The 22,348-nt window shown below is 38.8% G+C and overlaps 1 protein-coding gene across 1 annotated transcript in view; it reads left to right on the top strand.

Moving 5' to 3' along the window:
- Positions 1-22,348, top strand: part of LOC103194302 (protein transport protein Sec16B) — a 64,680-nt gene that overhangs the window by 12,591 nt on the left and 29,741 nt on the right. Inside the window, exon 10 of the mRNA XM_007937684.2 lies at positions 20,670-20,767. Within this exon, the coding sequence (XP_007935875.1) occupies positions 20,670-20,767 (98 nt within the window). The remainder of the gene's footprint in view (positions 1-20,669; positions 20,768-22,348) is intronic.

Genomic DNA, 22,348 nt, shown 5'->3' with positions numbered 1-22,348 from the left:
TTGGTTTTCTTCATTCTTGTTTGCTCTGGACAAGGAGAAACGCATCGTTCCTTGTAAGCATTTAAGATCCCAGTCACAACTCCCCAAAATAGGATGTAGAACAATGTTTTTGTGTAGTATGTTATGCCAATTAAGATTGATGTCCCTTGCGACTGTGGTCCTGAGCCCAAAGGTCCAACTACTCTTTCCCTCTGGGTTTCTGGATGTGGCTAAGAAGCCACCACAACCTTGCCCCTTGTCAGCTCTACTATGGACCTGGACATTCTTACTGCACATATAAATACACATGTAGAAACATTGTCTGCTAACCCTATTGTAGTGAATTACTTGATGTGGCCCTTCTAGCCATTGTCCTCCATTTTGTGATACATTATAAATCCTATTATCCATGCCTATTTAAGGTGGTATGATAGTTAAGGTTTTGTGTCTTTTGTGTCAACTTGGCTGGGCAGCTGGTAGTAGTTATTCCCTATAATGACTGGTATTCTGCTCCATGGTGGAATTTGTCATGAGCAACTGAGTAGCTGCTTTTAAACTCCTGACTGTTAAAGCCATCCACTAGGGTTATTTTTGTTGGAGCAGCATAGGTGGGATATATCTTGAGTCCAATCTTGCTGGAGGGTATAACTCAAAACACCACCCTTAGCTTCCTTGAGGGTATATACAGAAATCTTCTGGGAAGATTCACTCTCCCTCTTGCTTCGGTTATGCATTTTGGCTCATTGTCATTTCACCCCTAGATTTGGGACAGCAGCTTCATCTGATCTGCTGATTGAGGTTCGTCAAACCCTGAGAATTAGGAGGATCCTCTAGACCTACATACAGACTTGGGACTTGCCAGCCTGCCAACCTCCCAGCCTCCACTACCACTACATGAGACAATCCCTTGAGTGTCTGTGAGTTCTGTGTGGTGTTACAACAAAACACAGAACCCTAAGAAAGAGATTACTGAGAAGAGGAGGAGGAGTTAATGTCTGAAATGATGGAATGGCATGGTAGTTTGGACATCTGGGACATCTTTAATCTCCGCCTCATGGGAACCGGCCTTGTGCTGATCTTTCTGAGAGAAACTGTTCAAGCACTTACACATGTTCATTTGGCACACTGCTCCCTGCCTAGAGATACCTGATCGTTCAGCCTGTCCACCCCTCTATCTACCTGTAGATCAATGTTGCCATCACTGATAACACAGTACTCTACATGCAGAAGGGATCATCTTTGTTGTCTGTACCTCCCATATACCTCTCTCTATGTCTTCCTCTTCCTTGGTGCCACTGTGTTGATCACTCACATTTGGCACATTGCCCTTCCCTTCACCCAAATCAATAGTTGTCTCTACCTATCTAGCAGTGTTCCCTCCCCTCCCCTCAAACGCCTGGTAACCAACAAAGAAAGTTTCCTTCCATATATAAACCTTTCCTTGACTTTACAATAATGAACTAATACAATATTTGTCCTTCTGTGATTGACTTATTTCACTCAGCATAATGTCCTCCAAGTTCATCCATGTTGTGCCGTGTTTTATAGATTTTACATTTTTCTTTAGTGTTGCATAGTATTCCATTGTGTGTGTTTACCATAGTTTGGTTATCCATTCTTCTCTTGATGGGCATGTAGGTTGTTTCCATCTTTCTACTACTGTGAGCAGTGCTGCAATGAACATGGATGTGCATCTATCTATTCTTGTCCTGGCTATCACTTCTTTAGGATATATACCTAGTAATGGGCCTGCTGGATCAAATGGTATTTCTAAATCCAACTTTTTAAGGAATTGCCATACTGTTTTCCACAGTGGTTGTATCATTTTATAGTCCCACCAGCAATGTATGAGGGTCCCAATCTCTCCATATCCTTGCCAGCATTTATTATTTTCTGTCTTGTTGAACTTTGCTGTTAGTGCGGGGACAAGATGGTATCTCATTATTGTTTTGATTTGCATCTCTAATGGCTAATGATCATGAACATTTCTTCATGTGTTTGTTGGCTGCCTGAATCCTCTTTGGTGAAGTGTCTATTCATGCCCCATTTTTTACCTGGATTGTTAATCTTTTTGTGTTGAGGTGCTAGAGTTTTCTGTATATTTTAGAGATAACTCCCTTGTCAGATATGTCATTGCTGAATTTTTTTTTTTGCCAATCTATAGGTTCTCTTTTGACTCTTTTGGAGAAGTCTTTGGAAACACATAAAGGCTTAATTTTTGGAAGGTTATATTCATGTAGTTTATCTTCTGCTGTTTGTGAATTTTGGGTTATGCTTGACAGTCCATTTATGTCATAAATGAGGGCCCCTAAATTTGCCCCTATTTTTTCTTTGAAGGACTTTATAGTTTTAGGTTTCATGTTTAAGTCTTTGATCTATCTGGAGTTATTTTTTGTGTATGGTGTGAGGTATGGATGTTGTTTCATTTTTCTGCAAACAGATATCCAGTTTTAGCATCACCATTTATTAAAGGGACAATCTCTTCTCCATTTTATGGATTTCAGCCCTTTGTCAAAAATCAGCTGACTATAGGTCAATGGAGCTACTTCTGGGTTCTGAATTCTATTCCATTGGTCTATGTGTCTGTCATTGTACCAATACCAGGCTGTTTGTAAACTGTGGCTGTATACTAAGTTTTGAGATCTAGGAGTGTGAGACCTCCTACTTTGTTGTTCTTCTTCAATAGTGCTTTACTTATCTGAAGTTTTTTCGTTTCCATATAAAATTATTGATTGGTTTTTCTATATCCTTAAAGAATGTTAATGGGATCTGGATTGGGATTGCATTGAATGTATAGATTGCTTTGGGTAGTATTAACATTTCCACAATTTTCAATCTTCCTATCCATGAGCATGGTATGTTCTGCCATTTATGTAGATCTCTTATGGCTTCTTCAAGTAGTCTTTTGTAGTTTTCTTTGTACAGGTCTTTTTGTCCCTGGTAAGATTTATTCCCAAGTATTTAATTTTTTTTTTTTTTTTGGTAGGTATTGTAAATGGATGTTCGGTCAATTTCAGGCTGCAGAAGTTGGTAGAATTCTTCAGTTTCTTCATCTTTGGCTTTGGTGGTTGGTGTATAGATTTGAAAAATAGTAGTATCAACTGGACTTCCTTGTAGGCATGTGGATATTATCCTGTGACTGACAATGTTGTACTCCAGGACAGATCTTGAAACAGTCAAGTCACAATATGTTGATTATCACTGGTGACTGGAAATGCAATAGTTAGAAACAAAGAAGAGTTACTGGTAGTTGGAAAATATGGCCTTGGTGATATGAATAATGCTGGAGATTGCATGATGGAATTTTGTAAGACCAGCAACTTATTCATTGCAAATACCTTTTTTCAACAATGTAAGCAATGGCTGTTCACGTGGAGTTCACCAGATGGAATACACAGGAATCAGATTGACTACATCTGTTGCAAGAGGTGATGGAGAAGTTCAGTATCTTCAGCCAGAACAAGGCCAGGAGGTGACTGTGGAACAGACCATCAACTGCTCATATGCACGTTCAAGTTGAGGTTGAAGACAATTAAAACAAGTCCACAAGAGCCAAAATTTTATCTTATTAATATCCCTCCTGAATTTAGAGACCATTTAAACAATAGATTTGATACATTGAACACCAATGCATCAAATTTGGTCAAGGATTTCACCAATGACCAAAAACCAGAGGCATAATGGGATGACATCAAGTAAATCATTCATGAAGAAAGCAAGAGGTCATTAAAAAGACAAGAGAGGAAGAAAAGACCAAAATGGATACCAGAAGAGACTCTGAAAGTTGTCCTTGAGTAGCTAAAGCAAATGGAAGAAATGACAAGATAAAAGAGCTGAACAGAAGATTTCAAAGACCAGCTAGAGAAGACATAGGCAATTACTATAATAAAATGTGCAAAGATCTGGAGTTAGAAAACCAAAAGGGAAGAACATGCTCAGCATTTCTCAAGCTGAAAGAACTGAGGAAGAAAATTAAGCCTCTAGATGCAATATTGAAAGATTCTATGGGCAAAATATTGAATGATGTAGGAAACATCAAAGAAAGATGGAAGGAATACACAGAGTCACTGTACCAAAAAGAATTGGTCGATGTTCATCCATTTCAGGAGTTGGCATATAATCAAGAACCAATAGTACTGAAGGAGGAAGTCAAAGCTGCACTGAAGAACAAGGCTCCAGGAATTGATGGAATATCCATTGAGATGTTTCAACAAACAGATGCCCTGCTGGAGGCACTCACTTGGTTATGTCAAGAGATTTGGAATACAGCTACTTGGCCAACTGGCTGGAAGAGATCTATATTTGTATCCATTCCAAAGAAAAGTGATTCCTACAAAATGTGGAAATTATCAAACAATATCATTGATATCACATGCAATTAAAATCTTACTGAAGATAATTCAAAAATGGTTGCAGCAGTATATTGATAGAGAGCTTCCAGAAATACAAGCTGGATTCAGAAGAGGATGTGGAATGAGGGATATCATTGCTGATGTCAGATGGATCTTAACTGAAAGAATACCAGAAAGATGTTTACTTATGTTTTATTGACTATGCAAAAGCATTTGATTGTGTGGCTCATAACAAATTATGTACAACATTGAGAAAAATGGGAATTGCAGAACACTTGATTGTACTAATAAGGAACCTGTACATAGATTAAGAGGCTGTCGTTTGAACAGAACAAGGGGATACTGCGTGGTTCAAAATTGAGAAGATAGTGCATTAAGGTTATATCACCATACTTATTCAACTTGTATGCTGAGCAAATAATCTGAGAAGCTGGATTATATGAAGAAGAACATAGCATCAGGATTGGAGGAAGACTTACTAACAACCTGCGATACGTAGATGACACAACTTTGCTTGCTGAAAGTGAGGATGACTTAAAACACTTACTGATGAAGATTAAAGACTACAGTCTGCAGTAGGGATTAAATGTCAATATAAAGAAAACAAAAATCCTCACAACTGGTCCAATAAACAGCTTCACAATAAATGGAGAAACAATTGAAGTTGTCAAGGATTTCATATTACCTGGTTCTACAATCAACACCAATGGAAACAGCAGTCAAGACATCAAACGATGTCTTGCATTGGGCAAATCTGCTGCAGAAGACCTCTTTCAAGTGATGAAGAGCAAAGATGTCTCCTTGAAGACTAAGATGTGCCTGATTCAAGCCATGGTATTTTTAGTTGCTTCTTATGCATGTGAGAGCTGGACAATGAACAAGGAAGACTGAAGAAGAGTTGACGCTTTTGAGTTGTGGTGTTGGAGAAGAATGCTAAGAGTACCATGGTCTTCCAGAAGAAAAAACAAATCTGTTCTGGAGGAATGGCAGCCAGAATGTTCTTGGAAGCGAGAATGGCCCGACTTTGTCTCAGCTACTTTGGTCATGTTGTCAGAAGGTACCATTCCCTGGAGAAGGATATCATGCTTGGTAAAGTGGAGGGTCAATGAAGAAGGGGAGGGCCCTCAATGAGATGGATAGACACAGGGGCTGCAATGATGGGCTCAGGTTTAGCAAGGATGGTGAGACTGGCACAGGACTGGGCAGTGTTTCATTCTGTTGTGAATGGGGTCACTATGAGTCAACAGCACCTAACAACAACAACACTGGGAACAGGAAAGAGAGAAAAAGCTGAAAACTAGAACCTGGGAGGGGAAGAAGAAAGAATAATAATAAAAAGGATGGAAAAAAAAAGAAAAAAAAATAATTTTAAAACAGACAAAAAGAAACAAACTTAAAAAAAAAAAGGAAAAAAATCTGGGCAGGGCTGGGCAGAGTACCCAGGCTCTGTCAGAGCACACAGACTGGGAGCCCAGAAAGTGGGTGGGAGTGAGGGATGGCCACATCTCCATTCACCAAGAGGGTGTGGGGTATAACAAGGGGGAATTTCATACCTTTCCAATCCTTCGTGTCTGGTACGTCCTTGTGTTCCCTGGCAAGTGGAGCCTATTCTTCAGTGCCTGGAATCTGAGAGAATGATGTCACTTTAAATATCCAATATGGTCAAACTGCTTGTAAACAGTCAAAATGACTGCGCCCTCTGGGCAGCCAAAACTCCACGTGTAAGCCCATCTTCCTCTTTGCTGCTTCCCCTTTTATTCACCAGCCACCAGTGCAGTCCTTCATGCAGCCCCTGGCTAGCAGGTCTGATTTTTAGGTTAATTCTTAGGTTCTAATACCATTTGGCAATATCCAAGCCGTCTATGCCATCAGGATTGCTGACAGACTGCAGTTCCGTATGTCTCTCTTTTTTTTTTAGTCCACTTCTGTATCCTTCCTTTTAAAGCTCAGGGCTCCAGGATTATCTTCTGTATCTGTGTTAATTGATTCCCCTTTTCTTTGTTGAAGAGGGTCTGTGTAGTTCGTCTGCCCATTTTGCCATCTTACTGGAACTCTTGCTTTCTTTTTCCCCCCTTGATTTCTAATTGTATAGGATTGTGGTCTGAGAAGATGCTTTGCTTCCAGTGTTTTTAAATTTATTGAGGCTTGCTTTGTGGCCTTACATATGGTTTATTCTGGAGAATGTTCCATGTGCACTGGAAAGAATGTATATTGTCCTGTTGTTGGGTGAAATGCTCTGTATATGTCTATAAGATCAAGGTGTTGTTGTGTTGTTGTTATGTACCGTCGAGTCACATCCGACTCATAGTGACCCCTCCTTGGGTTTCCGAGGCAGTATCACTATGGAAGTAGATTGCACCATCTTCCTCCCGAGGAGTGCCTGGTGGGTTTGAATCGCCAGCCTTCTGGTTAGCAGTCAAGTGTCTTAGCCACTATGTTTAATTCTGTGTCTTTGTTGAGTCTCTTTCTAGTTGCTCTATCCTTCACTGAAAGGGGTATATAAACTCTCCTACTATTATTGTGGAGTTGTCTGTTTCTCTTTTCAATTCTGTTAAAGTTTTATTTAAGTATTTTGGGGTCTTTCATTGGGTGTGTAAATATTTATTATGATTACATCCTCTTGTGCACTTGATCCTTTACTTATTATATAATGTCCTTCATTGTCTTTTATGATCATTTTTGTCTTAAAGTCTATTTTATCAGAAATTAATATTGTTACTCCTGCTCTTTTTTTGATTGCCATTTGCTTGATACATTTTTCCCAACTTTTGATTTTTAGTCTCTTTTTGTTTTTGTGTCTAATGTGTGTCTCTTGAGACAGCATATTGATGAGTCATGTTCTTATCCATTCTGCAACTCTCTGTCTCTTGATTGATGCATTTAATCCATTTACATTCAGTGTAATTAATGACAACTATGAGTTTATTGCTGTTATTTTGTTATGTATTTTTTTGTATGGTGTTGCTAATTTCTTTGTTCCATATGATTTTCTATTCTGAGGTCATTTTGTTTATGAATTTTCTTTTCATTTCCTTCATTGCTATTGTTTTCATATTTGATAAATATTTATGACTTTCCTCTTTTTTATTTTGATGAGAAAGTTTTTACTTTTCTTTGAGGCTACTCTGTGAAGTATTGTTTTCTGCCCAAATTTTAAACAGTCCATTCGGTCTCAAAATTGTCTTGACTTCCTCTCCATTTGGAAGTTCTGTAACTACACTCTTTTTGCTTTGTAGTTATCCAGATTTTCCAATAAATGTCTTGCTTCCCTGTTTTCAGTTTTATAAGTTTATTTTACTTTGGATACTTTCTGTATCTGGGTTGGTTTCTGGGTTATGTATTCATGTATGTTAATCACCAATTATCTGCTGTTGTTGGCTCTCTGTCTGAGGACTACCTTTAACACCTCTTATAAGGTTGGTCTGTTTTTTACAAATTCCTTTTAATTCTGTTTATTTGAAAATGCCCTGATTTCACCGTCATATTTGAGGTAGAATTTTTCTGGGTATGTAATTCTTGGTTGGCAATTTTTTTCTTTCAGGGCTTTATATATATCATCCCACTGCCTACTTGCCTGCATGGTTTCTGCTGAGAAATCAGAACTTACTCATAATAGTTGCCCTTTGTAGGTAACTTTTCATTTTGCTTGAGCTGCTTTCAGGATTCTTTCTTTGTCTTTGGTTTTGGAAAGTTTGAGTATGATATATCTTGGCCTATATATTTACTTTTGAGGTGTATGCTATTTGGGATTTGTTGAACTTGAATGCAGATCTTCTCGTCTTTCATCATAAACCAAATACCAAACTCACTGCCATTGTGTTGATTCCGACTCATTGCAACCCCCATTGGGTTTCCAAGGCAGTGAATCTTTGTGGAAGCAGACTGCCTCATTTTTCTTCTGTGGAGCCACTGGTTTGGTTGGCAGCCAAATGTCATAACCACTGTACCACCAGAGCTCCTTGCATCTTTCGTCATATTAGGGAAGTTTTCTTTCAACAAGTTTTCGACAATTTTCCATGTGGAAAATTGTCTCTTCCTGTTCTGGAATTTCAGTCACACATAAGTTATTCCTCTTGATAGTACCCCATGTATATCTTAGCCTTTCCTCACTTTTTTTATTCTTTAATTCTGATTATTCCCTTAATAGAGTAGTATTGAGAGAATTTCCTTCAATCTCACTAATTCTGTTTTCCATTAATTCAGTTCTATTCCTTTGTTCGTTCAATGTGTTATTTATTTCTGAATTCCTAGTGTTAATCTTTTGGATTTGGATTTGCTATTTTTGTGTGGTTCCTAATTTTTCATTTATTTTCCCAGTTTGTTCTTGTATTATTTCCCTGAATTCTTCTAGAGTTTTGTCTGTGTTTTCCTTAATTTTGTCAGTGTTTATCCTGATCTGCCTCTCACTCCATTGAAGTTATCTAAATATAATTCTTTTAAATTCCTTATCAGGTAGTTCCAATGTCCTTTCTTCCTCAGGGAGGTTTTCTGGCTCTGTAATTTGGTCCCTTGTTTTTACTACTTTATCTTGCTTCTTTCCATAGTGATACTGCCTTGGAAACCCAAGGAGGGGTCGCTATGAGTCGGGTCTGACTCGACAGAAAACAACGACAACAACAACTTGCTTCTTTGCATGAACTAGGATTGTTAATTGTCTCTGAGACATTGTGATGTCATTGTATTTATATTTAATTGATAATTGTATGTTAGTGTGATTGACCCAATTTTTATTTATTTATTTAGTATGTTTTGATTTGAGCAAGCGGCTCTGTTGTGCTGCTTTGTTCAATTAGGCAGCACTTATGCATTCACCACCTGTCTCCTGGTGGGTGTGATAGAGGATAAAAATGTATACACAGTTCTTTGTTTTTTTTGTGTAGAGCAGTTGAGTGTGGGTTGGGATGGTATTGGCCACTGTCCGTTGTTGATCAGAAGCAAGTAGTGGCCCTTGCCTTGTGGGAGAGGCTGCAGGAGATGTGGATGTGGTTGTGTTGTGTGGGCACAGTTGCTGTCTCCCAGTAGGTGGGACAAAAAATGACAACACCAAAAAAATAAAAGTAAGAGAACAAAATATGCAAACAGCACAAATGATCAAGCACTACCACAAAAAGAAAACAAACAAATAAACAAACAAGAAAAGGACAAAGAATAAAAAAGCCCTAAAATCTGGGAAAAGGAGAAAAAAAAAAGAGGGAAAATAAAGAGAAAATAAGAAAAATGCAAAAAGAAAAACAAGGGATAGGAGAAATGAAAAAAGAAAAAGAAAGGAAAAATGAGATGAGGAAAATTATGAAAGACCCAAGAACCAGTGAAGGGAAGGAAAAGAAAAAAATAATTTTAAAAAAGAAAAAAAGAAAGTGAGGAGTGGGGGCTGAGTACCGAAGAGGTGTTCTTGTTGGCCAACCAGGCAGGAGGAACAGATCACCCTGTTCCAGAAATTCATGTCAGCCCAAAAGGTAGCTGGGGGCAGGGCTTCTTGTTCCAGAAGAAGTTCCTGATGTCCCAAAGATAGCTAGGTATAGGTACCTGGTTCCAAAAGTAGTTTCTGCTAGCTCAAAATGTGGTTAGGTGTAGGGCACCTGGTCCTGGAACTCATTCCTGCCTCTTCAGAAGGCAACTGGGTGCAGGACACCTGATCCCAGACATAGTTCTTGCTGGCCTAGAAGATGTCCAGGGCAGGGTGCCTGGACCTGGCAGAAGTTCCTGCTGGCCCAAAAGATTGTTGGGAGCAAGGTGCCTGGTTCCAAAAGGAGTTCCTACAGACTCTAAAAAGCAGCTGGAGGCAGTGTGTCTGGTCCCAGAAAAAGTTCCTGCCAGCCCAAAAGGCAGCTAGGAGCACTGCTCCTGGTCACAGAACTAGTTCCTGTCTACCCAGAAGGCATCTAGGAGCAGGGCATCTGATCCCACATGGAATTCCTGCTGGCCAGAAGATGTCTGAAGACAGGGTGCCTGGGTCTGGAAAAAGTTCTTGCTGTCCCAAACGGTGGCTGGGAGCAAGGTGCCTGTTTCCAGGAGTTCTTGCTGCTCCTAAAAGTACCTGGGGCAGGGTGTCTTGCCCCATAAAAAGTTCCTGCTGTCCCAAAAAGCAGTTGGGAGCAGGGTATCTGATCCTCAAACTGGTTCCTGTTTGTTGGAAATTAGCTGGGGGCAGGATGCCTGGTTTGTGATGGAATTCCTGCTGGTCCAGAAGGTGGGTGGGGGATGGCCACACTTCTGTTCACTGCAAGGATGTGAGGTACAAGGGTAACAATGGAAATTTCATATTTCCAGTTACTAGCCACCTGTGTGGGTGCCCATGACATCCTTGGCAAGTGGAGCCGATTGTCAGGTTGCTTCCCTGATTGGAACACCATTTGCAAATATTTAAAATAGTTGCACTGTCAGGCCAGTTGAAAGTCCACAGTTTTGTTTGTCTTCTTATTTAGTGTTTTCATTTGGTTTCTTCTACTAGTCAGTATTTAATTCACTTTTTTTATCCTTTCCTTGGAAGTTTAGCAAACTAGGATTATTATCTGTATCTATTTCAATTTGTTTTCCATTTCTTTGTTGTTGATGGTCTAGATAGCTTGCCTGCCTATTCCACCATCTTGCTAGAAGTCTCCATAAATCTACTTTTTTAAAATTTTTCTTTTTTCACTTAACATTATGGTGAAATACCCCATGGCATTAAGTATGTTTTAAAATACCATTTTAAAACAATGATATTCCATTATGTGAATGTATCATATTTTATTTAACCAGTCTGCTGTTGTTGAACATCTGGGATGTTTACAGTTTTGTCACCCATTATGAATTATGGTATTTGTACACTTGCTGTAACCTTTGGCTGATCTTTAGGATTGATGACGAGAAGTGGATTTAGTGGGTTAAAATGGTAATAAAATTTACCATTTTAAAGTGTACAATTTAGTAGCATTAAGTACATTCATGGTGTTGTGCAGCTGTCAGCATTATTTAGTTTCAGGACTTTTTATTACTCTAAACTAAAACACCACAACATTAAGCAGTCATTCCCTTTTCCATCTCCCCAGACCCTGGTAACCACTAATCTTTCAGTCTCTATGGATTTTCCTGTTTTGGGTAGTTCATATATGGAATCATACATATGTGACATTTTGTGACATGCTTCTTTCATCTAACATAATGTTCTCAAGTTTCACTCATGTAGTAGCATGTATCAGTGCTTTATTCCTTCTTATGACTAATATTCCATTGTTTGCTACATTTGTTTATCAATTCATCTGTTGATGAGGATTTGGGTTGTTTTTACATTTTGGCTATTGTGAATAGAGTAGCCATGAGCATTTGTGTACAAGTGTTTGTTTGAATACCTGTTTTCAGTTCTTTTGGGTTTTGTTATGGATTGATTTGTGTCCCTCCAAAATATGTGTTATAAATCTTAACCTCTATGCCTGTGTTTATAATCCCATTTAGGAATGGTATTGTGTTGTTGTTACGTGCCATTGAGTCAGCTCCAACTCATAGCAACCCAATGTATAACAGAATGAAACATTGCCCAGTCATGTGCCATCCTCACAATCCTTGCTATACCAGAGCCCATCATTGCAGCCACTGTGTCAGTCCATCTTGTTGAGGTTCTTCCCCTTTTTTGCTGAGTCAGTACTTTATCATGCATGATATCTTTCTCCAGGGAATGGTCCCTTCTGACAACATGACAAAAGCAGATGAGACAAAGTCTGGCCATTCTTACTTCTAAGAAGCATTGGCTGCACTTCTTCCAGGACAGATTTGTTAGTTCTTCTGGCAGTCCATGGTACTTTCAGTACTCTTGGCCAACACTACAACTCAAAAGCGTCAACTCTTCTTCAGTCTTCCTTATTCAACATTCAACTTTCACATGCATATGAGGTGACTGAAAATATCTTGGCTTGGGTTAGGCACACCTTAGTCTTCAAAGAGACATCTTTGCTCTTCAGCACTTTTAAGAAGTCTTTTGCACCAGATTTTCCCAGTGCAATAAGACATCTGACTTCTCGACTGCTGCTTCCATTGGTGTTGATTGTGGATTCAAGTAATATGAAATCTTTGACAATTTCAGACTTTTCTCCATTTGTTGTGATGCTGCTTATTGGCCCATTTGTGAGGACTTTTGTTTTCTTTATGCTAAGGTGTAATCTACACTGAAGACTGTAGTCTTTAATCTTCATCACTAAGTGCTTCAAGCCATCTTCACTTCCAGCAAGCAAAGTTGTGTTGTTTGTATATTGCAGGTTGTTAATGAGTCTTCCTTCTATCCTGATGTCATGTTCTTCCTTATATAGTCTAGCTTCTCAGATTATTTGCTCAGCATACAAATTGAATAAGTATCGTGAAAGGATACAACCCTGGCACACATCCTTAATTTTAAATCATACAGTATCTCCTTGTTCTGTTTGAATGACAGATTCCTGGTCTATTTACAGGTTCCTCATGAGTACAGGGAGCTCTGGTGGCATACTTAGTGACTGCTAACCAGAAGGCTGGTGGTTCAAACCCACCAGCTGCTCCTTGGAAGGAAGGTTGGGCATACTACTTCCATAGTGATACCGCCTCAGAAACTCAAGGAGGGGTTGCTATAAGTCAGATTCCATTCGACGGCAGTGAGTTTGGTTTGAGTGTTGGTTCATGAGTACAAGTAAGCGTTCTGGAATTCCCATTCTTCTTAGTGTTATCCATAACTTGTTATGATCCACACAATCTAATGTTTTTGCAAAGTCAGTAAAACACAAGTAAACATCTTTCTGGTATTCTTTGCTTTCAGCTAAGATCCATCTGATATCAGCAATGATATCTCTCATTCCATGTCCTCTTCCAAATCTAGCTTGTATTTCTGGAAGTTCCATATCAATATACTGCTGCAACAGTTTTTGAGTTATCTTCAGTAAAATTTTACGTCTGTGTGATATTAATGATATTGTTAGATAATTTCCACATTCTGTGGGATCACCTTTCTTTGGAATGGATACAAATATGGATCTCTTCTAGTCAGTTGGCCAGGTAGCTGTCTTCCAGATTTCTTGGTGTAGATGAGTAAATGCCTCCAATGTGGCATATGTTTGTTGAAACATCTCAGTGAGTACTCTGTTAATTCCTGGAGCCTTGTTTTTTGCCAATTCCTTCAGTGCAACTTTGACTTCTTCCTTCAATACCATTGCTTCTTGATCACATGCCACCTCCTAAAATCGATGAACATTGGCCAATTCTTTTTTGTACACTGACTCTATGTATTTCTTCCATCTTTTGATGTTTCCTACATCATTTAATATTTTGCCCATGGACTTTTTTGATATTGCAATTCAGGCTTAAATTTTTTCTCAGTTCTTTCAGCTGGAGAAATACTGAGAGTGTTCTTCCCTTTTGGTTTTCTAACTCCAGGTCTTTGCACATTTCATTATAATTGACTTTGTCTTCTCCAGCTGCTCTTTAAAATTTTCTGTTGAGCTCTTTTATCTTGTCATTTCTTCTATTTGCTTTAGCTACTCTCCATTAAAAAGCAAATTTCGGAGTCTCTTCTGACATCCATTTTGGTCTTTTCTTCCTTTCCTCTCTTTTTAATAACCTTTTGCTTTCTTCATGTAAGATGTTCTTGATGTCATCCACAATTCATCTGGTTTTTGGTCATTGTTGTTCAATGCATCAAATCTGTTTTTCAGATTGTGGTGTAGTAAATTACCTGGTATGGCTTTTCTAGCCATAAGTCTTTGTAAACCCTGTGGTGGAATTTGCTGTGAGCAACTGAGGAGCTCCTGATTATTAAAATTATCCACCTGGGGTATTTCTGTTACGAGTGGCACAAAGCAATGTTCTGGGAAGTTTGCTGTCTCTCAGGTGTTTAGAATTCTGATGTTATGATTTGCTAGTTTGGCCACTGTGCCATGCTCAAAAGGAAGCCTCCTAGAGGCAGAAGTCTCTCTGACTGCTGGCTGAGAGAAACATGCTCCTGAGAGACATGTGCTCCAGAGAGACATGCACTTCTGAGAGACATGTGCTGTTGGGAGAGAGATGCAAGAGGCATACATTGCTGAGAGAGACACCGAGAGACATGCACTGCTGGGAGAGAGACTGTGAGAGACTGTTGGCTGAGAGACAGCGGGCTGAGAGAGACTGAGCATTGTCCCTGAATTTGAATCATAGCCTGGTGTTTCCTTAATAAACCCCATAATCTGTGGGTTCTGTGTGGCCACTGCAGCGAATTATTGAACTCAGCAGAAAGGTGGTGGGTGCTGTGGGAGGTACAGTTGGTGTCAGGGTTGATGAAAGGGCTGGAGGGAGGCAGCACATTTGGCCTCACAGGAATAGGCCTTGGACTATTGATGGTAATTCTGTCTTCCTCTTGTGGGGTTAGAGGAGGTCAAGAGATACGGCCTCCTTGCCCCTTTGGCACAGATGGTCTCTAAATTCTGGTGGGATGTATTCAAGGTTGAGTTTTGTCTCTTGTGGACTTGTGTTAATTGTCTTCAGCTTCAACTTGAACTTGTATATGAGCAGTTGATGGTCTGTTTCACAGCCAGCTCCTGGCCTTGTTTTGGCTGAAGTTTTGAGCTTCTCCATTGCCTTTGTCCACAGATGTAGTCAATCTGATTCCTGTATATTCCATCTGTGAGGTCCATGTGTATAGCTGTCATTTATGTTGTTGAAAAAAGGTATTTGCAATGAATAAGTCAGTGGTCTTGCAATATTCTATCATGTGATTCTCAGTATCATTTCTATCACCAAGGCCATATTTTCCACCTACCAGTGATTCTTCTTTGTTTCCAACTTTCACATTGCAATCACCAGTGATAAACAATGCATCTTGATTACATATTTGGTCAATTTCAGATTGCAGAAGTTGGTAAAAATCTTTAATTTCCTCATTGACTTTAGTGTTTGGTGTGTAAATGTGAATAATTGTAGTATTAACTGGTCTTTCTTGTAATAACAACAATGCAATGCACTGCTGTGGAGTCAGATCCGACTCATAGCAACTCCTCCTTGGGTTTCTGAGGGGGTATCACTACGGAAGTAGGTTGCCCAACCTTCCTTCCGAGGAGTGGGCTGGTGGGTTTGAACCACCAGCCTTCTGGTTAGCAGTCAAATGCCTTAGGCACGACACCACCAGAGGTCTTTCTTGTAGGCATATGTGTATTTTCCTATTACTGGCACCATTATCCTTCAGGATAGATTTTGAAACATTCTTTGTGACAATGAATGCCATGCCATCCCTCTTCAGTTTGTCATTTCCATCATAGTAGATCAAGATTGTCTGATTCCAAATGGCTGAAACCCATCCATTTCAGCTCACTGTATCATAGAATATCAATCTTTATTAATTGTTTCATTTTTGACAACTTCCAATTTTCCTAGATTCATGCTTTGTACATTCCATGTTCCAATTATTAGTGGATGTTTGCAGCTATTTCTTCCCATTTTGAGTCGTGCCCTATCAGCAAATCGATGTCCCTAAAGCTTTTCTCCATCCATGTCATTAAGATTGACTCTATTTGAGGAAGTAGCTTTTCCCTAGTTTTATTTTGAGTGCCTTCTGACCTAAAGATCTCATCTTCTGACACTGTATCAGACAATGTTTCAGGGCTCAAAAAGTTTTCTAGTAATATATCAGACAGTTTTTCATTCTATTCCTAAGGTTTTCACTGGCCAATTCTTTGAAAAATAGAGGGCCCCTTCCTTCTTCTAAGTCTGTCTTACTCTGGAAGCTCTGCTGGAAGCTTTCCAGCATGGGTTACCTCTTCCCAGTGTCCATCCCTCCATAGGCTGCTGCCCACTGAGCTGTCTCCCTGAGCATAACTAGCCCTTCTTTTTCCCATGATTGTTCTCTCCAAGGAGTGTACCTACTTGAGGTAAATGTTCAACTCATATGCCTGTCTTTTGTTTGGCTGGAAACCACAGGTGTGGGTTCAATTCCAGACCTAAAGGGCAGCTAGGGGCCATAGTCTCAGTGGTTCCACCAGCTCTATCGGACCAGCAAACCTAGTCTCCCCCTTTTTTTCCTCCAAATGATTTTGAGTTTTGTTCCACATTGTTCTCCCTCTCTATCAAGGATCTCCTACAGTTTACTTATTTTTAAATTGAGTTATTTGTCTTTTGTTGTTGAGTTGTAAGAGTTCTTCATATATTCAGGATACTATACCCTTTAATAAGGAGCTCTGGTGGTGCAATGCCTAAGGCATTTGACTGTTAACCAAAAGGTTGGCAGTTCAAACACACAACCACTCCACAGAAGGAAGACTGGGCAATCTACTTCCGTAAAGATTTACCACTTCAGAAACCCAATGGTTGGAATCGACTCAATGGCAGTGAATTTTTTTTTTTTTTTTGGTTTTGTACTCTTTAATGTACAAAAGTTTTAAATTTTGATGAAGTACAATTTATGTTTTTTTTCTTTTTTAGATCGTGCTTTTGGTATCATATTTAAGAAACCATTGGCAAATCCAAGGTCATGAATATTTGCCTCTATATTTTCTTTTAAAGTTTTTTAGTTTTAACTCTTAAATTTAGGGCTTTGATCCATTTTGAGTTAATTTTGGTATATTGTGTGAGCTAAAGGTTCAGTTAAGGGTTCTTTGGAATGTGAATGTCTGGTTGTCTCGTGTCATTTTTTTGGATCGACTATTCTTTCCCCATTGAATAGTCTTGGCACCCTTGGGCCAAAATCAGTTGGCTATGGGTACATGTGTTAATATTTATACTCTCAGTTCTGTTCCATTGATTTATGTATCTATCTTTATGTCAACACCATACTCTTTTGATTACTGTAGCTTTATAGTACATTTTAAAGGAGCTCTGTGGGGTAGTGGTTAAGGCTTTGGCTAGTAACCAAAAGGTTTGTGGTTCAAACCCACCAGCCAGTCCATGGAAGAAAGATGGGGCAGTGTGGTTCTGTAAAGATTTACAGGCTTGGAAACTAATAGTGGTCGCTATGAGTCAGAATTAACTCAATAGCAGTGAGTTTGGTTTTTTCATATAGTATGTTTTGAGAAGGGTATATACACTTTTTAAAAGGAGCTCTGGTGGTGCAGTGGTTAAGGCATTCAGCTATTAACAAAAAAGTTGGTGGTTTGAACCCACCAGCTGCTCCATGGGAGAAAGATGATGTAGTCTGCTTCTATATATATTTACAGCCTTGGAAACCTTATGGGGACAGTTCTACTATGTCCTATAGGGTCACTATGAGTCGAAATTGCCTCATTGGCAGTGGGTTTGTTTTGGTTTTATGCACGTTTAAAAGGTTATTATATATACAAAAAAAGGTTGTATATGTGAATGAAAGTTGTTTACAAATGATATTCTTACCAGCTATATTTAAGATATGCCTACCAATATTGAATAGTTTAATTCAACAGATAAAAAGTGATGTCTTATTTAATTTTGAAGTTGAACTCACATTTTACAAAAATCATAAAGTAAGTTAAAAATATTTGAATATATTCACATGATTCAAAAATCCAAATTTAAAGAGATGTAATACAGAACACCTTCCATCATCCTCACCAACCTAGTGTTTTCAATATGACAGGAAAAAATATATACTTTTTGGTAATTATTTGCATCTCTGTTGTTATGAATGAAGTTGAATATCTTTTCATCTGTGACCTTTTCTTTTCATGTATTTTCTATACTTTTCTGTTGAGTCTTTGCTGTTTACTCTTTATATTCTGGGACTTCCTGTCCCTAATCACGGATTGTGATTGAATGTGATGTGAGTTGCAAATGTGTTCCCTGTTTTTTTTTTTTTTTTAAATTTGCTTTTAATTTTTCATATGCAAAATTATTTATTTACACAGTTGTATTTATTCATCTTTATTTTATGATTTTTTTGGGGTCGTATTTAGAAAGCCTTTTTCTACTTTAAAATTAATTTATAAAAATAAAGTTCAGGTACTTTTGTGATTTCACTTTTGAATTTAAACCTTTTAATCTCTTTTTTTGGTGTGGGGGGCAGTGTAGGTTATCTTTTAGATGAGTGACAAAGTCCCCAGTGAAAGTTAAAACCAAATCAAGCCCACTGCCATCAAATTGATTCCCACTCTTAGTGATCCTGTAGTTGCAGTGTCAACAGTGATTCATTTACTCAATAAACATTTATGAGGCAGCTACCACTTCTAAGGTATTGAACCATAGCTTAGTGGGAGATACAAAGTTAAGTCAGTTATGATCTCTACCTTTAAGAAAAATAAGTGATGACTGTAACAGTAACAATAATAACAAAAGTAAATATTTGTTCAATACTTTTTACCTGCCAGGTACTTGCTTAAGACTTTACATGGATCACCTCATTTAATCTTTGTACAAATCCTGTAAATTATGTTCTGTTCTTGCTTTATGTACTCACAGAGGAGGAAAGTTAGTAAGGTTAGTAAATTAGTAAGTTAGTAAGACTTGACGGCACATAACAACAACAACAACAACAAGAGCTGTAGGGTTTATATCCAGGAAGCCTGAGATCTGAGCCTGTGCTTCTAAACACTCCACCACACTACCTTTCAGAACTTGACCCAAAGGTAAGCAAGAAATAGATGGAGCACTACAGAGTTCAGAGTGATTCATAAAGAAGTAGGATGTAAAAATACCTTGAAAAATCTGTGAATACGTGACTGGATCTTATTTCTGGCAGTGTGTGAGATTGGCAGGCCTTGATAAAAGCTCTCCATTTCTTCACTTACTCCTAAACTATATTTTTGGAGAGGCAGATTTTTAAGTAAACTAGTGATTACCAACCAAATTCTAGTAACTCTTTCTTTTTAAAAAAAAAAAAAGTTATTAAGAGATAGTTTAAACATACAAAAACAGTTAATTCTTAATGTCATTTTTCACTTGCATTAGATGTGAGGCTGAATTCCCTAATGTGGCTTGTTTAAATTTACTCTTTCTTATTCATTTTCATTCATTTATTGATTCTCACTGTCTTTCTTTCTAATGAAGATAAATTTGGAGGTAAAACCACCTCATTAGTGACTTCCTGTTCAAAAATTACATTATTTTTTAGCACCAAGGAAATATCAGCTCAAAACTTCACATATAATTTAGGTCCTCAGTAAATATTTCTGAAAGTAAAATGAATGGGAGAATGTGTTTATTTTTCTTTACTTTGCAACTCTAACCTATCTCTCCCAGTTAACGGTGTCATTAATTTGGTGTATTAAGGCTTTTGCTAGCTAACCTGTAATTAGTTGTGTAATAAGTGGGGTAGGTTATTACTGTCTGGTATGTGTACTAGCTTAGTGAGGACATTAGTGGTTCAGTGGTAGAATTAGAGATTGTACCAATTTGCCTCCCCCCACCAATATGGGAAATCTGGGTTTGAGTCCTGACCCACGTACCTCACATGCAGCCATCACCTGTTTGTCGGAGGCTTGCATTTTGTTACAATGCTGAACAGTTTCAGCAGAGCTTCCAGGTTAAGGTGGACTAGGAAGGAAAGGCTGGAAATCTACTTGTGAAAATCAGCCAATGAAAACTCCATGGATTAAAATGGTCTGATGTGCAACCAATCATTTTGTTCCATTGTGCAGGGGGTCACTATGGTTTAGGGGGCTAACTCAGTGGCAGCTAACTGCAACAACAAATGCTGGATTAAATGTAATTATAGTTTATTTCTATTCATGTAAGAGTACTAGGCAAGTCTTCTCCATGTAGTCATTGAGGGTCTCAGGATGTGGAAGGCCCTCCCATCTTCTCATCTTCATTTCAGCCAGCTAGATGGAGAAAAGGACATGAAGGATGGCATGTGAGTTTTATGGGCCAGACTTGAAAGTGGCACATCTCACTTCCATTCCAATCCACCACCTAGGACTCAGCCATCCATAACTGGGTGCAAGGCAGGTGGGAAAATGTTGTAGTCTAGCTTTTTGCCCAGGAAGGAGAACATGGATGGTGAGCACCTAGTAGTCTCAGCTACAGTTGTTAAAAATAAACTGTTGTTTTAATTTACCCATCACGAATATAATTTTGCTGTTTGTATTTTGAGATTCAGTCCTTGGGTTTTGGTGTTTTTCTTACTTTAGGTTCCTCAGCATAAGGTCATAGAAGTATTTTCTGTTTTTTTTTTTTTTTGCTAAAGAGGTAAGGTTAACTGCAACTGTGTTTGATAGGAAGTTAGTGAAATAGTATAATGGATTTTGATAAAGTGAAGGTTGGAGAAGGGGACAACCTAGAGAGAAATACTGTGCAATTACTTCCTTTCTACTCCTAGAAGAGCCTTCCTGGAAGTCCAGCCTCTACTGCTTGGAGGTGCCACAATATGTAAACATAGTAGGTTATTGGTTGGTTGATTGATTGTTGTTCTTGTTAAAGGAAAGTGAGTAAGCCAGTATTGAGTGTAATGTGTTTGTTTTTCAGGAAGCCTTGGAATGGGCCATGAAGAACCACTTGTGGGGCCATGCTTTTTTTCTGTCCAGCAAGATGGACCCAAGGACCTATAGCTGGGTCATGAGTAGGTGAGTCAGGGTCTATACAAAGAGGCCTATGGAGCAGAGAGGTCTTCCCTGCAAAGCTGGGGGATGAGGATGGGAAGAAATGAAAGTAGCACTTAGAAGCCCCATATTCTAAGCAAATTCCCAATTTCTCTTTTCTGAGATCAATGTAGCCTTTATCTTCTCCAGATACTTATAACCTAGACACAGCTACATTTCTTTCTACCTGCTAATTTGAACCAAACTTTTTAATAATATCTCCAAGGGTTGTAGTTTCAAAAAGTTAAAAACAAAAACAAAAACAAAAACAAACAACAACAACAACAACAACAAAAACAGATTTGTGCATTGCTATAGTCTTTTCTCTTTGTGAGTAGCTATTCTAGTTCATTCCATCAGTAAGAGAAGAGGTGGAAAAGCCTTAGGACTGAGAGTTTTTGATGTATGTAATTGTCTGCTATTTGGAGTATGGATCTGGATACTGAGAAATAAGTGGAATATGGGGTAATGGGATAGTAAGCTGTAGTAGGAAAAGGAGTTCATAGGACTGGAAATTAGATCCAGAGTCTTCATCTATGTCAGTGGGAGATATTGAGGCTGAAGTGGTGTGCTTAGTTAGAAATCATGTCAGGACACCAAGATCTGGGTGTTGAGATGGAGTCAGGAAGATATAAGAACGCGTGCAGTGCCCAGACCATGAGCAGATGGAGAGTGAGGTGAGGGTACATAACCAGCAGTTTGGAACTGAGGGAATGAAGCAGAACAAAAGAGAATCAAGATGAAATGAAAGTGGTAGGTGTATGGGGGTATTGGAGAAGGGTTTCTGAGTAAGTCCTTCAGGCTCTAGCTCACATTTAAGACTTGGCCATAAATCCTGTTGGACAAACAGTTGGTTAAACAAGACAGATGCCTCCACTTTAAGTTCAGTCTGTGGGCCTAATAGTTGTCACATACCTAGGAGCTCATTCTTCATGGTGGCCTCGGTTGAATCTCTTTATTACTTGAAACCTCAGTCTTCCCAGCGGCTAGTAAGTAACACCACTGTGCACTTCATTATGTTCAGAAACTGGGATGGTGAGGAGCACTGAAGTTTTATTATGATAAGAGCTCTGAGCTCCTGAGGCAAGGGTGCTATTAAATAAAAGATGGTGTTCTGAGGCATGATTTTCCTTTGGGTTTTGGAAATGAACATCCCACAACCCCACATTGTAGCATACATCTCTACTACAGATTTTTGCCTTGGGCCATTGATTTTTGATGGGGCCCAGCGAATTGTGAAAAATATCTCTTACTGAGTATGCTTAAATCTCAAATCAGCTGTAGAGCTTATTATATCCTTGTTAAGCATATCCCATGGTTTGTTATCAGCCAGATAATTTCTCGTCCCTGTTCCACGCCTCTTTGGTTACAGAAAATGGCTATTTAGTGCTTGTGAGTCAAAGCACTACAGACCTAGACTTGTGATGAGCCAGAAAAATCACATTGAGAGCTGTGAGCTTGGAAAAGTATGAGGTTTGAAATGCTGTGGAGTAGGAGTAGAGGTGTGGCTGGGCTGCAGAGGTCCACAGAGAAGAGCTTCCAGGTCTTTCAGATGATGGTGAGTCA

Source organism: Orycteropus afer, unplaced genomic scaffold, assembly GCF_000298275.1.
Source record: "Orycteropus afer afer isolate SDZICR_OR568_19922 unplaced genomic scaffold, OryAfe1.0 scaffold00043, whole genome shotgun sequence".
NCBI lineage: Eukaryota > Metazoa > Chordata > Mammalia > Tubulidentata > Orycteropodidae > Orycteropus > Orycteropus afer.
Note: the sequence above shows the minus strand (reverse complement) of the source record. Positions and strands in the feature narration are given on the sequence as shown.